Genomic DNA, 17,451 nt, shown 5'->3' with positions numbered 1-17,451 from the left:
CTTGCATGAGCAAACCTTGAACCTTCATGCGCATGCGTGATTTTTTTCACGCCTGTCGATTGCGTCATTTGCTTGTAAGCAGCCTTTGTGTGAGGATGGGTGGAGTCTCTCGTCGTTTTTTCTTTGCAAGGAAATGGTGGAACGACTGGAGCAGCGCGACTGCATCAAATTTTGCCAGAAACTGGGCGACAGCCAGGTGGAAACCATTCAGATTATTCAGACGACTTTCGGTGACAATCCTATGGGCGTCACACAGATTAAGGAGCGGTACAACCGGTTTAAAGACGGCCACACAACGGTGGAGAGCGAGCCATGCTCCGGTCGGCTTTTGCTGCGCCATCGTGCCAAAGCCATCGGCATGAATTTCTCTGCAACTCTTTTCATGGCAAAATCTTCTGTCACAGTGGAATGTGCCGAAAAAGTGCTGATGTCCACCTCTTCCACAATTTCTCAGATAGTCACACGACGGTCCCACATCACCACAGCGTTCACTTTGGAAATGATTTGGTCATTTCAGCATGTTGATGGCCACCCGGAGCGTGGCTCGCTCTCCACCGTTGTGCGGCCGTCTTTAAACCGGTTGTACCGCTCCTTAATCTGTGTGATGCCCATAGGATTGTCACCAAAAGCCGTCTGAATAATCTGAATGGTTTCCACCTGGCTGTCACCCAGTTTCTGGCAAAATTTGATGCAGTCGCGCTGCTCCAGTCGTTCCGCCATTTTCTTTGCAAAGAAAAAACGACGAGAGACTCCACCCATCCTCACACAAAGGCTGCTTTGTAATTTATATAATTATAATTATTTTTATAATTATAATTTATATAAATCATCTATTGTCTAGGCCAGGGGTTTTCAAAGTGTTTGAGAGTGAACCCCTCCCCAGAGGACAAATGAATAGCTGCTCCCCCCAACACACATGCACACAATTTCTTTGTGTTTGTTTTTATTCTTTTACACATCTTAAACACATTTTAAAAGTATTTGTTCATTTTTAAGGAACTGACTATGCATTTACACATTTATAGGCTTTGTAAACATTTTAAACATGTTTTTAAAGAACTTTCTATTCTTCTATTTTGACCCTTCGTCATATTTTCAACATCATCATCACTCATCTTCAACCGCTTTTCCAGGTTTGGGTCACGGGGGCAACAGCTCCAGCAGGGGACCCCAGACTTCCCTTTCCCTTTCCACATTGACCACCACTGACTGGGGGATCCCGAGGCATTCCCAGGCCAGTGTGGAGATATAATCTCTCCACCTTGTCCTGGGACTTCCCCGGGGTCTCCTCCCAGATGGACGTGCCTGGAACACCTCCCTAGGGAGGCGACCAGGAGGCATCCTTACCAGATGCCTGAACCACCTCAGCTCGCTCCTTTCAACGCAAAGGAGCAGCGACTCTACTCTGAGCTCCCCACGGATGACCGAACTTCTCACCCTATCTCTAAGGGAGACACAAGCCACCCTCCTGAGGAAGCCCATTTCAGCCACTTGTACCCGCGATCTTGTTCTTTCGGTCATGACGCAACACTCATGACCATAGGTGAGAGTAGGGACGAAGACTGACCAGAAGATCGAGAGCTTTGCCTTTTGGCTAAGCTCCCTTTTCATCACAACTGTACAGTAGAGCGAATGCAGTACCTTCCCTGCTGCACCGATTCTCCAGCCAATCTCATGCTCCATCGTCTCCTCACTCGTGAACAAGACCCTGAGGTACTTGAACTCCTTCACTTGGGGCAAGGCTGTATTCCCTACCCGGAGTGGGTAATCCATCAGTTTCCTGCTGAGAACCATGGCCTCAGATTTAAAGGTGCTGATCCTCATCCCAGCCGCTTCACACTCGGCTGCAAACCGATCCAGTGAGTGTTGGAGGTCACCGGCCGATAAAGCCAACAGGACCACATCATCTCCAAAAAGCAGTGATGAGACCCTGAGCCCACCAAACTGGAAACCCTCCTCCCCCGACTACGCCTCGATATCCTGTCCATGAATATCACAAACAGGATTAGTGACAAGGCGCAGCCCTGGCAGAGGCCAACCCCCTTTTTAAATGTGGGGCTCACCACCCCAGTTTGCCACTCCTTAGGCACTGTCTCAGACCTCAATGCAATGTGGAAGAGATGTCTCATCCAAGACAATCCCTCCACACCTAGAGCCTTCAGCATTTCTGGACGGATCTCATCAACCCCCGGGGCCTTGCCACTGTGTACTTGTTTGACTACCTCTGTGACTTCCACCAGGGAAATTGATGAAAATTCTCCATCAGCTTCCAGCTCTGCCCCTACTATAGAGGGCGCTCCGGTCTGATGCAGGACTTGCTCAAAGTGTTCCTTCCAGCGCCAGATTACATCCTCAGTTGAGGTCAACAGAGTCCCATCCTTACTGTAGACAGCTTGGATGGTTCCCCGTTTTCCCCTCCTGAGGTGCCTCATGGTCCGCCAGATGCACCTTGGTGCTGACCGAAAGTCCTTCTCCGTGGTTGCTCCGAACTCCTCCCACACCTGCTGCTTTGACTCCCCCACAGCATTGTTTTTTAAAAACATTTAAACATCTCTGTGTGTTTTTAAATGTCTTTGGCATAACTAACACATTTTAACATAAATAATATTAATTCAAATAGGGGCAGTATTGATAAGATTTTATCGATATTGATGCCATTATCGATTCCACTTATCGATCCAGTTCCTTATTGATTCCCTTATCAATACCTCCTGTGAATTTTCTGTGTACTAAAAGTAGGCTTTACAGATTTTCTATGTCAGGGGTGGGCAATCATGTGCCATAAAGGGCCGAGACACTGCAGGTTTTCCGTGCAACCAGTCACCTCAGCAGGTGATTTCATTAATGGTCAGGTGTCTCAGCAGGTGATTTCATTGACAACCAGGTGTTTATGTTCAGAGGAGAAGCTCATCAGCAACCCACCTGCTGAGGTGAATGGTTGCATGGAAAACCTGTAGTGTCTCGGCCCTCGATGCCCACCCCTGTTCTATGTGAACAACATTTTGAGTCTGAAAGTAAATAAATATGAAATTGGTCACTGGTTCCTTGATCTCTGGACATAAATAAAAATAAACAAAATCTGTGGTTTTTCTCAAAAGCATTTCCTTTTAATGGCATTAATGGCATGAATGTCTCTATATCTCTGAGCTGAGCTCTTGCAGTTGGCTCTGTGCTGCACATCAACATCAATGTAATTCATAAAGAATGCAGGACGTCTCATTTTGGGAGGAAAAAACTTTTTAGTCTGTTGTTGTTTGTTGTCTGTGTTACAGCGTTTGGAAAGAGGTGTCATTTGATTTAAACGGTGATTCGTTTTTAAGTTATTAATTCTGACTGGACTCTAATTTGACTTGGCAGTGTTTGGAGCTGGTCAAATGGAACGGAGGACGATTCTTTTTTCTTGCTCTCAACAAGACAAGAGTCCCAGTTAGTGACTTTAATCCACACAAAAGTGATTCACGATTGACATTTTTAAATGGCTTTGAGAGGGGTTAAGAAGCAGACTTGCCACTTCTGAACAGCAGTGAAGCAATGAATCAATGAAGCAGTGGGTCAGAGCACTGCTTTGTTGCTTCAAGCTTCAAGAACAGCCGCTGCAGAAGCGATTGATTACAGACCCACTACAGGATCTACAATCAACATAAAGAAATTATCATTTTCCTGACAAACACCCGAAAACAACGGCCACTCTGAAGGACTGATAAGGCTGTTGTTGTCGGTGGGTCGAATAATTTCTTAACGATTCTCGAAAAGAACCGGTTCTCGACACCCATCCCTATCGTTCCCCCTCAAGAACTTTGGCGCCCCCCAGGAATATAATAGAATGCCTTTTATTGTCATTATACGATGTACAACGAAATTAAAAGCCAACTCCAAAATCAGTGCAGGCAAGTGAGAAGAAAAGCAGCGATATCAAATACTATGTATCAAAAAATATATATACGATGTAAACATTAGACTGCATTTATATAGCGCTTTTCCATCTGCATCAGACGCTCAAAGCGCTTTACAATTATGCCTCACATTCACCCCGATGTCAGGGTGCTGCCATACAAGGCGCTCACTACACACCGGTATGTACATTGCAGAATAAGTATGTTATTATATACATTATTAAAAATTATAAATATTGCACATTATGGGATGGAATGTTGCACATTATCGTAGATGTATGCGGGAATTCAGGATGGTTACCGCTTTGGGAAAGAAACTGTTTTTGAGGGGTGCATGCCTCACATTTTGAAAACCAGTAGTCCAGGCAATTTTCTATAGATAAGTAAGGAGGTTGTTACATGAACATTTCCAAGTCACTGAATATGTCTTGGACTTTCATCAATCATTAAGAAATACAAACAGTATGGTACTGTATGGTCAGTCAGTCTGGAGTCGGCAGCTCTCAAAACTAGTGAAGGGGGCTAGTGAGGGAAGCCACGAGACACTGAGAGCTATGAAGGAATGACAGGGGCTTACAGCTTCATGGTGGAGTAGAACAGAGGAGTTTAAAATAAGAAAGCAGAACAAATCTCAGCTCAAGTGGCCCATGTGTCTTCTGGCAAAATGGCTGATATTTCATGTCTTTGAAAGAAATAATGTATTTATTTAAGCTAGCCAAATTATGTGCACAGTACATTATCACAAATTGTCCCTATAAACATCTTTCCAGTTGGGTTGTTCCACAAATATACATTCAGTTGTTACCCAGCATACCACATTAAAATGAAGTGATACAGTTTTAAAATAAACTAAAATAAGAACAAATAAAACCAAAAGGCGGGATAAAATAGAATACAATAATTAGAGTAAATCCATGCAGGCAGTGCTATTTGTCGATCAGGTTGCACTTGGTACCCACTGTTGATGCAATAACATGGCATTAGCCATTAACAGATGAAGTAAGTCCTCTGTAGGCTCTGAGGCCTGTTGGTGCTGGTGCTTATCTCCTGGATCTGTAGTGCAAAGTGGAAGGGACACCGGCCATACACAGGTTACTTAACCTGTATATGGACATGTGGACATGTAAAGGTGATGCTGGGAACCGTTCATAGTGTGAAAACAAGAAGTCATCAGAGTGATGTGCACATCAGCGACAGTGATGAACAATTAACGCACCCACATGTTTGCAATTATATGGATGGATATAAAAACGTGCAAAGTGATGCGTAAAATGGCACGAACAGTGGCTGCGTTAGTGTTGTTAGAGGACCTTGCAAATGGTGCAATCTGACGTCAGCGTGTATTCAGGGAATGCGAAGATTTACTTGCAAATGACGATAATTGGCTCATAAACTGATTCAGATTACTAAGGCCACTGTTACTGGAGTTGCGCACAGAACTGCGGCCAGCCCAGAGCGCAATACGGTGAGGAGCCAGGGGTTGTCTGTGCCCACACAGGTGCTGACCACGCTGGGCATCCTCGCATCAGGGGCATTCCAGCGTGAGCTGCCTGATCGGTCAGGCGTGTGCCAGTCAACCTTGCGCCGAGGTGCAATCATCCAAATGTCATCCAGGTACATTCCAACATTACAGCAAGAGCCGGTTTCCAAAATGTAAATCAGAGCTATTAGCTGCACACATATTGCTATGAAGACACCATCACATGATGAGTTTGTTTTTGTTAATAGGAAACATTTTCATTCCATCAATGTTCAAATCGTGTGGTGCGCAAATGGATGTCAGGCTGGAGGCTGCACGGTGCACGATGGGGGGGGGGGGGGGGGGCTGCTTGGTGGTTAAATTAAATAAACCAGTGCGCATTTGGGCATGTGCACATTCAAAGGTTTTTTTGTTTTGTTTTTATTAATATGTTTTCTTTTTCTTGATAGTGGAACTAGAGAGCCTCTTAACAAGCCCCCGACTGTGTTCAGTACTTGTCAATAAAAGCGTGTGTCATGTTCATGTCACACATTCAGAAAGCGTTTTATTTGCAGATTTTTAAACATTGTTAGTTAAAAATGGTGCTGTTTTGGTTAAATGATGTGAATAAAAGAGACATTTTTGATTATAGCTATGATGAAATCCATGACTGCAGCTGGTATGTATGGTTAGTTCTCTCTGACGAAAAATACGTACAATAATGAAACAGTAGAAGGGCAATTCAACATGAACTTAACACATGGTTGAGAATCACTGAGCAACACTACCAAAGTATTTATTGTCTACAAACCTTTGAGTGCAACTGAAGCAAAATAAACTGGTTTACTTTTGTATTGTTGATTTCTTTCTACCTTTTGCATGGACTCGAGCAAGAAAAAGTGGGTTGTTTATTTAAGTAATGGATTTATGTTCACGTTTTCCCCCTCATTTATTTTCGTGTGTGTGTGTGCGCACTAACACTATGAATCCTCCACAAAAACAGCTTATTACTGCTGTTTGTGTGCAACATTCTCCAGTACCACAGTGGATTTTATGTTGGAAAAACTATGTTCAGTCACTGCTGAAGAAAAAAGTTTCACTGTCTGTTCACTGAACTCATCATGAGCGTCCAATGCTTAATCCCACCTTAACAGGGCACTGTAGTCTTGTTTGAGGACGGGCATTAAAGGGGTAAAATATGATGCATATGATGTAATTTTTCTACATCCAGGGACAGCGCTCATCTGTACCCAGCAGAAACATGGCACTTTCTCTGATTTTTGGGGCAAATTACACAGTAAACAAAGTGAAAATGCAAAGAAAAAGTGACAATGTGGTGGAAAGTGGACGTGTTGCGAATTGTTTATGACCCAGAGGTCACACGTGTCGAGGCAGTTGTGCAGGTGAGAGAACACAGCCACTCTGGCTAGCTCTCCCATTGGCCTCGTCTTCCCTTCTCCACTGGGAACCGGAAAAAAACAACACTTTTCACAACTGCTTCGGTGATTGCAGCCAAAAACAAATGTATGGGACATCACCCACATATATTCATTATTTTGAATTATTTACATCAAATTGATAAGTATACAGTTAATAATGATGTTATTACAAACATGGAGCCTTGTTGTTGTCAAAACCTACAAAAGATACTAGTGTAAATGAAATGGTAGTCATTGATGTAAATGTTTATGTATTGACCCCGTAATTTATATAAAGAAATCTGGCTGTAAAAATGATGATTAACACGAGTTTAAACAAAAAATTAAGACCTTTACCATCAACAAACACCTTGATCTCAGCCTGCTACGAGAAGGCATTAAAACATATCTTGCCTCCTCCTATTTGTGCTGCTTAGCAGAATAATTAGTACAGCTTTTATTTTAATATAGACAACAGCAGGATATAACATGACTATATTAGCTGCAAGCGATGAAGGCAAAGCGATGAGCTGCCATTTATTTTCAATCAAAATGGCCGTTTTACAGTGTCAAGAGTCAAGAGGTCTGTATGCCGCCAGCTGGACCAGGTCAAAATAGTCTTCTTGAGCGACACAAATCTTATTGAAGGCATCATGATGTCAGTGTGACATCCATTTGTCACTCACTGGACCAAAATAACCCAACAGGGCTGTGCAGTCGGAGCTGTGTGTCTGTATGAGTAATCTGCAGTTTTGCAAAGCTCCAAGTTTGGAGTCATTGATTTGATGTTTCATTACTTTTATGCCGTTTTAGTTTGAAAATCCTAAAGCCTAACAAACGCATTAGTTGAAGAAAAGCTCAAATAAGACATAACTTTAATCATCTGCCATTGAGGAAATAAGACTCCACTACCACAAAGTGGATGAAGACGATATCAAAAGATAACGAGCACGTAGTAAATGGTAAATGGACTGCATTTATATAGCTCTTTTCCATCTGCATCAGACGCTCAAAGCACTTTACAGTTATGCCTCACATTCACCCATACACACTCACACACCAATGTCAGGGTACTTCTATGTAAGATGCTCACTACACACCACACTGTAAAACCCAATGAGTTAATTGAACTCAAACCATTTGAAGGAAACCAATCGCCTTCATCCATTTGAGTTTGCCAACTTTAATGAAATAATTTTTAAAAAATTTGTTAAAGTTTTAGTACCTTAAAAATTTATAGTTGACTAAACTTACACAAATCTAGTTTCCATTTTTCAGTTAAAAAGTGACAAATTTCTGCCTAAAAAATTTGCATTGTATTTTGGATTAAATTTTTGGATGCTTTGGTTTACTTGTTGAAAGTAATCTGCTTTCTAAACACATATATATATATATATATATATATATATATATATATATATATATATATATATATATATATATATATATATATATATATATATATATGGACTACAATAGAAGAAAAATGCTAAATGGCAGCCCATGAACAGAACTTGCAGTTTTTCATAGTGGTATAAACTAAATTTTAAATGAGTGAATGGAATGCACTCGAAATACATCACCAACACTTAAATGCCCCAAAATCTTAAGTGCACTTAAAGGAATTGAGTTGTTATGAGAGAGATGTGGAGAATGACTGGTTGTTTGTGTGGATGGTTGCCATCCAGGACCGAGGGAGTTTTGTGACTTTGTTTCAGGAATGTGTGCACAGCCGGGGTCAACTAATTGAGCTGACTGCCATTATGGTGCCGATTATCTCTGATGGTGAGCAGTGGTGTATCCATACAAAACTACATGACCAACAGTGTTTTGATGGTGAGGAATGTTCCAACTGATAAAAGATCTGGTGGCTTTATCCCAGATGTAAGAGGACCCATGTCTTCCAAAATGTTACTTTTTCACTGAACAAGAAGGTTGGAGGCTTGGTTCCGGTTCCTTTCTATGTGGCGTTCTTCCTGTTGGCATGGATTTCCTCCCAAAGTTGAGACTTGAGGTTCATTACCTTTTTAAAATCCATCTATATATTTATTTAGTCAGATGGTATTTTGTGTTTTACGTGGTTAGCAGTGGTTTTTCCTTCCAGCTCTCACTCAGATATACACGACTTTGACACTTTGTTTCTCTGTAATTGACGACTCGTGACTGCTGACTCTTGAGGTGACTCAGGCCTGCAGTTCCTTCCATGTTTATTTTGGTTCTTTTCTTGGGTAAGTCACACATATTCACTCACACACACACACACACACACACAATATGCGAGATAAAACCTACGTTCCACACTGAAACGGTGTGTTGGTTGATGGTGGGGCACACCTCTGACCCTCTGATTACCTGTGGAAGACTAAGCTGGTGATATACAAATGGCTGCCAGGTGAGTATCTGCTTTATTTGGAGCATAAGATTATTCGTCCAGTGACACCCCCCCATGCACATGTAGAAACGATGGGGTCCTTCTGGAATATCTATAACACCACAGCTGACATGATTAAAAGTGCTTTAACACTCAACATTCCGTTAATAAAAACTCACACTAAAAACTGTTTTGATCCTTTGTTCTCATCGTAATCCACTTCAATCTTTTTCTCCCCTAATGCCTGGTTCACACGGCAAGGTAATGCCGATATCGGACCCGAACTTCCCCTTCCGACAATCTTAAGGACGCCCCAACTATCATGATGGCGTTAAAGATAATCTTATCAAATATTCCTGCCGTGTGTGGTGTGCTAAGAGCGCTCTGATCTGCTCAGAAGGACGTTGGACCACTCAGACCTCACTTCGTGGATATTCAGCATGTTGGATTGTCTTGGCCCGATAGCACAAACGAGCACGCAGCCTGCTGTATGTGACGTGTCACCAATCAGAAAGCGGTGCCGTACGCACGGAGGGGAATCCAAAATCAAAACGGCTGTTGTGGCGCACCAGAAAGTCCGGTGGTCGCGCTTTCTCCACTCCTTTAAACGTCTGTTCTTTTTCTTTGTATGTTTTTTTTAGTCCACAAACTTATCTCCGTTGCTTCTTTCTCATCCACCATGTTTGTTTACTCTGAAGTCACGTTTAATCTGGAGAGGTTTTGCAAGATTTCCCATCTGACCTGGGAATGTTCGTGTGTGAAATGTGTTCATGTGTACTGTGGCTGCACACCACACACTGTACAACTAAAACTGTTGATCTGCATGTGTGTGGTCTCTCAGCTCTTGGAAACCTACAGGCAATTTTAAACTCTTAGCTACTGTGTGAACCAGACATGAGCTTTCTTCAGTTTCTCCGTCGACGTCTAACTCCTGTCAACTGTTTTTTTTTTCTTCAGTCATTCTTCCTCTTTTTGTGTTTGCTGTTCTCTCAATTCCTTTCCCTCAACAATTCTTAATGTCTTTTCTCTCCATCTTGTTCTACTTTATTTCCTTGTTCTTCTTATTTTGTAATTTCTTCTTTCCTTCATTTTACACTTTTCCTCTTGTGAATTTATTCTATTTATATAGTGCCAAATCACAACAAAGTCACCCCAAGGTGCTTCACATAGACAAGGTCTAACCTTGTCCCAACCCCCACCCCAAGCACATAGGCAAGAGCGGTAAGGAAAAACGTCCCTCTGTCTTTTTTTTTTTTTTTTTTTTTTGAGGAAGAAACCTCAAGTAGATCAGACTCAAAGGGGTGACCCACATTCTATCAATAACAGATCAAATGAACAAAGTGCAGACAAAATGTCATCAGTATGCAAAACAAAGCCAAGAACAAAAGTCCCAATTTTAGGCATGTGTGCAGGTGAAACTTTGTCCAGAGGTCCAGCAGGTGGCGCCAAACTGTAGCTCCCAGTTGCAGCAACAGCACCTCAGACAGAAAGACAGCAGAATGTGTGTGGTCTCAGCACCTAAAGCATTAGTTCCCAGCAGTAAACCAACAGAGCAGCATGGAGGTTACTAATGTGGTTGCCAGCAGCTAACAGACCCAGAATTTAGAAGTAATGAGGCTGAGACCTGCTACATTTTTAATGACTCAGTTTAAAAAGAGGAAATGTGGTGATTTCTCTTATGTGTAGGTGTTTAACTGCTGACTCAATCCCCCCGCCCCCTATTTTTTTCTGTTGTCTCCTTACCGTCTCCTCCGTCCCTTCTCCCCACACATCCTCACTCTCCTTTCCTCCTGGGCCTCCTTCCGGCTCCTCCAGGAGGTTCACACTTCAGAGGACTCGGACTGTGATGATGACGTTGACCTGAAGACGGGCATGGAGGTAAAGTCACGTTCACAACTCAAAACACTTTGAGTCAAGAAACAATGATTCACAAAAATCTACAAACATATCTAGTACAACATGAATCTGATCAGATTCTACTGACTGAAAAAAGTACAAAAATTGAGGTATTGCATATTGACCATACAAAAATTCCTGCCAAATGCTGTTTCTGAACCCTCTATTCAGCAACAAGTGACTCAGCTAGATACATTTATACCAGACCATGATTCAGCAAGGGAGTTCACTTTTTTTAATATATTATAGTGGGCGATTTTAACATCCACACAGATGCTGAGAATGACAGCCTCAACACTGCATTTAATCTACTGTTAGACTCGATTGGCTTTGCTCAAAATGTAAATGAGTCCACCCACCACTTTAATCATACCTTAGATCTTGTTCTGACTTATGGTATGGAAATTGAAGACTTAACAGTATTCCCTGAAAACCCCCTTCTGTCTGATCATTTCTTAATAACATTTACATTTACTCTGATGGACTACCCAGCAGTGGGGAATAAGTTTCATTACAGTAGAAGTCTTTCAGAAAGCACTGTAACAAGGTTTAAGGATATGATTCCTTCTTTATGTTCTCCAATGCCATATACCAACACAGTGCAGAGTAGCTACCTAAACTCTGTGAGATAGACTATCTCGTCAATAGTTTTATATCCTCATTGAGGACAACTTTGGATGCTGTAGCTCCTCTGAAAAGAGAGCCTTAAATCAGAAGTGCCTGACTCCGTGGTATAACTCATAAACTCGCAGCTTAAAGCAGATAACCCGTAAGTTGGAGAGGAAATGGCGTCTCACTAATTTAGAAGATCTTCACTTAGCCTGGAAAAAGAGTCTGTTGCTCTATAAAAAAGCCCTCTGTAAAGCTAGGACATCTTACTACTCATCACTAATTGAAGAAAATAAGAACAACCCCAGATTTCTTTTCAGCACTGTAGCCAGGCTGACAGAGTCAGAGCTCTATTGAGCCGAGTATTCCTTTAACTTTAACTAGTAATGACTTCATGACTTTCTTTGCTAATAAAATTTTAACTATTAGAGAAAAAATTACTCATAACCATCCCAAAGACATATCGTTCTCTTTGGCTGCTTTCAGTGATGCCGGTGTTTGGTTAGACTCTTTCTCTCCGATTGTTCTGTCTGAGTTATTTTCATTAGTTACTTCCTCCAAACCATCAACATGTCTATTAGACCCCATTCCTACCAGGCTGCTCAAGGAAGCCCTACCATTAATTAATACTTCGATCTTAAATATGATCAATCTATCTTTATTAGTTGGCTATGTACCACAGGCTTTTAAGGTGGCAGTAATTAAACCATTACTTAGAAAGCCATTGCTTGACTCAGCTATCTTAGCTAATTATAGGCCAATCTCCAACCTTCTTTTTCTCTCAAAAATTCTTGAAAGGGTAGTTGTAAAACAACTAACTGATCATCTGCAGAGGAATGGTCTATTTGAAGAGTTTCAGTCAGGGTTTAGAATTCATCATAGTACAGAAACAGCATTAGTGAAGGTTACAAATGATCTTCTTATGGCCTCAGACAGTGGACTCATCTCTGTGCTTGTTCTGTTAGACCTTAGTGCTGCTTTTGATACTGTTGACCATAAAATTTTATTACAGAGATTAGAGCATGCCGTAGGTATTAAAGGCACTGCGCTGCGGTGGTTTGAATCATATTTATCTAATAGATTACAATTTGTTCATGTAAATGGGGAATCTTCTTCACAGACTAAGGTTAATTATGGAGTTCCACAAGGTTCTGTGCTAGGACCAATTTTATTCACTTTATACATGCTTCCCTTAGGCAGTATTATTAGACAGCATTGCTTAAATTTTCATTGTTACGCAGATGATACCCAGCTTTATCTATCCATGATGCCAGAGGACACACACCAATTAACTAAACTGCAGGATTGTCTTACAGACATAAAGACATGGATGACCTCTAATTTCCTGCTTTTAAACTCAGATAAAACTGAAGTTATTGTACTTGGCCCCACAAATCTTAGAAACATGGTGTCTAACCAGATCCTTACTCTGGATGGCATTACCCTGACCTCTAGTAATACTGTGAGAAATCTTGGAGTCATTTTTGATCAGGATATGTCATTAAATGCGCATATTAAACAAATATGTAGGACTGCTTTTTTGCATTTGCGCAATATCTCTAAAATTAGAAAGGTCTTGTCTCAGAGTGATGCTGAAAAACTAATTCATGCATTTATTTCCTCTAGGCTGGACTATTGTAATTCATTATTATCAGGTTGTCCTAAAAGTTCCCTGAAAAGCCTTCAGTTAATTCAAAATGCTGCAGCTAGAGTATTGACAGGGACTAGAAGGAGAGAGCATATTTCACCCATATTGGCCTCTCTTCATTGGCTTCCTGTTAATTCTAGAATAGAATTTAAAATTCTTCTTCTTACTTATAAGGTTTTGAATAATCAGGTCCCATCTTATCTTAGGGACCTCATAGTACCATATCACCCCAACAGAGCACTTCGCTCTCAGACTGCAGGCTTACTTGTAGTTCCTAGGGTTTGTAAGAGTAGAATGGGAGGTAGAGCCTTCAGCTTTCAGGCTCCTCTCCTCTGGAACCAGCTTCCAATTCGGATCAGGGAGACAGACACCCTCTCTACTTTTAAGATTAGGCTTAAAACTTTCCTTTTTGCTAAAGCTTATAGTTAGGGCTGGATCAGGTGACCCTGAACCATCCCTTAGTTATGCTGCTATAGAGTTAGACTGCTGGGGGGTTTCCCATGATGCACTGAGTGTTTCTTTCTCTGCTCTGTATGCACCACTCTGCATTTAATCATTAGTGATTGATCTCTGCTCCCCTCCACAGCATGTCTTTTTCCTGGTTCTCTCCCTCAGCCCCAACCAGTCCTAGCAGAAGACTGCCCCTCCCTGAGCCTGGTTCTGCTGGAGGTTTCTTCCTGTTAAAAGGGAGTTTTTCCTTCCCACTGTCGCCAAGTGCTTGCTCACAGGGGGTCGTTTTGACCGTTGGGGTTTTTCCGTAATTATTGTATGGCTTTGCCTTACAATATAAAGCGCCTTGGGGCAACTGTTTGTTGTGATTTGGCGCTGTATAAATAAAATTGATTTGATTTGATTTTAGCCGCAGATATTTCAAATGTTCTGTTACTTGTCATCATAATGCCATACAGGGTTTTATTAAAAAGAAGACCTGAAAGTTCTGCTACAGTTTGCCAGAAGGTACTTCTGAGATGCAAGCCTAGATTTAATGTTTTGGTGAAAGAAAACCCTCCTCTGTACCACTTCATCATGAAGCTGTATAACTGGGGATACAAAATGCAAAACATGCACTGTGCACAATTTCTCCAATCAGTCAGAGAAGCCTGTAACTTCTTCTGGGTTGTCTGGGTGGCTTTCCTCTCTCTTCTCCTTCTGGCACAGTCCCTCAGTTTTTCAGAACTGTCGACTCCATGCAAATTTACCATAGAGTGTTATACCGTTTGTAATTCTTCAGAACTGATGTAAATAAAGTTCAAGACATAGTAGAGAAGCTTGAATCTTCTACTGGACTGGGTTGCTTGACACAAGGACGTTTTGCTTCAAATTGCAGAAGCTTCCTCAGCTAAAATTCTTGCTCTGGTCGCTTCTGTCTTGACTCTTGCAGAGAAGAATAACAAAAGCCACGAAAGCTGGAGTTTTAAACCTAACCAGACCCCTCCTACTGAGAGGCAGACTGCTATAGGCTAGTGACTAAACAGTTGCTCTAATTAGCACCCATTGTGCTCTAGTAGCACCCTCCTAATGACAGGGCACCTGTCCCTCCTAACAATGGGACTGACGGCTCCCCTGATGACTCCCCTGGTGACTCTCCTGATGACATGAATGACTCATTACCATGAACAAAAGACTGAAATTGCTTTGACCTGAGTACCCCATTGTAAACAGGGGACAAAGCATGTCTCAAACCCCCTCCCCGGTTAAAGCTGGGTTTCAACTGTATCACATACAATGCCTCCTTCACCCCTCTCTCAAACCATTTCTTCTCTCTGACTAAGATTTTAACTTCCTTGTCCTCAAACGTGTGGTTAGTGTCTTTAAGGTGGAGATGAACTGCAGACTGAGGTCCACCAGTGCCCTCTCTGCGGTGCCGGTATAGCCTTTTGTGTAACGGCTGCTTAGTCTCACCTATGTAGTGTTCGTTACAGTTTTTCTGACTGATCTGACAGAATACACTATATTGCTCTGTTTGTAACTAGGGATCCTGTCCTTAGGGTGAACTAATTTCTGTCTCAAGGTGTTAACAGGTTTAAAGTAAACTGATATTTTTGTACTGTCTGAAGATCCTCTGTAGTTTTTCCCCTACTCCTGCTAAATAAGGGATACACACTCTTCTTCTTGGTTCAAGACATATTCAGTGACTTGGAAATGTTCATGTATACATCTCCTGACTTGTCTGAAAAAACTGGCAATTAAACTGATTATTTACAGGTATTATACCAAAGGGGCTGATTACATATGCAACCCATCATTTTGGCTTATATATTTTTAATTCATTTATATTAAGTTGTAGAGATTTACTTTCAGTTTGAGTCTAAGGAAGATAATTTTAGAATTTTTTATAGTGAGAAGGCTGATTTACTTTTTGTTTTTGAACTGCCATAAACAAATTAAAATGCGTGAAATACCAAGGGGCTGAATACTTTTGCAAGCCACTGTATATGGCTATTATATATATAAACACACAAACCTATGGTATCACCCAAATATGAAAGCTGCTGACGGTTTTGGTAGTGATGGCAATTTCGAAGCCTCATGAACCAATGAGCCACTGCAACACAACTGGCTGAAAATCGACACACTGCTTCGACGCATTTGATACAGTTTGAAGGATGACATCTGCTGGATTGCTTTGAGAATTACCTTGAGCGAGTGCCCTGACAAATGTTTGCATTAATTCATGACTGATGTGGTTTGTTCTTGAAAAATAATCATCATAAAAAAAATGTCATCTGTATTATTGTGTCTTTTTTAATGTAATAAATAGTCCCTACAGATGCACACATAATGGTTTTGACAGCCTTTATTATAGACTATATGTAGATTTGTGTTATCATTCCTCAAACTATATTTGGATAAAATGTGACGGGAAAAGTGAGAAAGACATGTGCTTCTGCAACTGGTGCTTATGTTGCTGTAATTTGTAAATTAGAATAGAGGGGATAGGAGACGGTGATTGTGCAACTTTCAACAATTTTTAATCAAAACAGAATCAACGGTGCTGGACTTTAATCGACTCCTCTTCTGCCTCACCACCTCTCCAGCTTTGGAGAAGACCCGCTCGCAAGGCACTGATGTTGCTGGCATCGACAAATATTTTTTTGCCATTCTGTGTAAATTGGGATAGACTGCGACTGGTGTTGCCCAGTATTTGAACCGGTCTTCTCCTCTGGAGGTAGGCATATGTTGGGTCAAACCTTTGTAGTAAAGCCCTGAAGGCTTTGCTCTCCACTATTTTGAACGGTTGTGCATCTTCCACAACACAGTCCACCAGTGCCTCATCCAAATCAGCTTGTCTGCCTTTAATGGAAATACAGTATGACATGCTGAGCTATTTTTGTTAATGAGTATGTTTTAATCTTAGATAATAAAATACAGGTTACATGACCTGATTCCTGCTCCAGGAGCAGCAACAGAAGCAGCAGCCATTGATGTCTCGGGATGTTTGGATCTCAGGTGTCGCAGCATTGAAGACGTGTTGTTACTGTACCTCAACTGTTGAGCACAAATCAAGCACTTGACCTTTTTAGGGCTTATTAGATCAAAGTGCTCCCAAGCAATTGATCGTGCTGTTTTTGGAACTGGCTTCTCCATGTCCCTTCCTCACCACTACTCACTCTCACACACACACACACACACACACACTCACCTTTCTCACACCTTTCACTTCAACAAAATCACAGCTCTTCAGTCACTCAGCTCAGTCTCTGATCTACCTATAATCTACCTATAATCTACTAGCCAGTTTTGTTGCAGTGGCTCATTGGTTCATGAGGCTTCGAAATCACTATGTGTACGTAGTATACTAAATGAACTCTAAACTAGACCAAAATATAAACTAATGCTTTCCTTGGCTCCGATTCACGTGGTAATTGGCAATAACAGTGTCACTAGCAATCTCCTCCTCTCAAAAACCCACGGTTTGAGCTGCGATTCAGATCTCATTTAAATACTTGGTGGGTCGTATTGAAACACCCAGATTATTTGAATTTTCAGCGAAGCTCGACACGTGGTGTGACGTAACGAGGCCTCGCTCGCAGTGGTCACATGATGGGGCGTGCTCGAAATGCTGCTCACTGAACACTTCGGGTTCAAAAAGCTCGATGCTGTGTCGAGCAGACTGACTCGAGCTTAACATCACTAGGTTTTGGGCTCGTGGTCAG

General features: G+C 41.7%; 1 protein-coding gene across 1 annotated transcript in view; it reads left to right on the top strand.

Moving 5' to 3' along the window:
- The window catches only part of kalrna (kalirin RhoGEF kinase a), a 609,141-nt gene that overhangs the window by 573,652 nt on the left and 18,038 nt on the right, over positions 1-17,451 (top strand). The window contains exon 57 of the mRNA XM_034186645.1: positions 10,957-11,019. Coding sequence (XP_034042536.1) covers positions 10,957-11,019 — 63 coding nt within the window. The remainder of the gene's footprint in view (positions 1-10,956; positions 11,020-17,451) is intronic.

Source organism: Thalassophryne amazonica, chromosome 14 (assembly GCF_902500255.1).
Source record: "Thalassophryne amazonica chromosome 14, fThaAma1.1, whole genome shotgun sequence".
NCBI lineage: Eukaryota > Metazoa > Chordata > Actinopteri > Batrachoidiformes > Batrachoididae > Thalassophryne > Thalassophryne amazonica.
The sequence above is the reverse complement of the archived record's forward strand: the minus strand, read 5'-3'. Positions and strand labels throughout refer to the sequence as shown.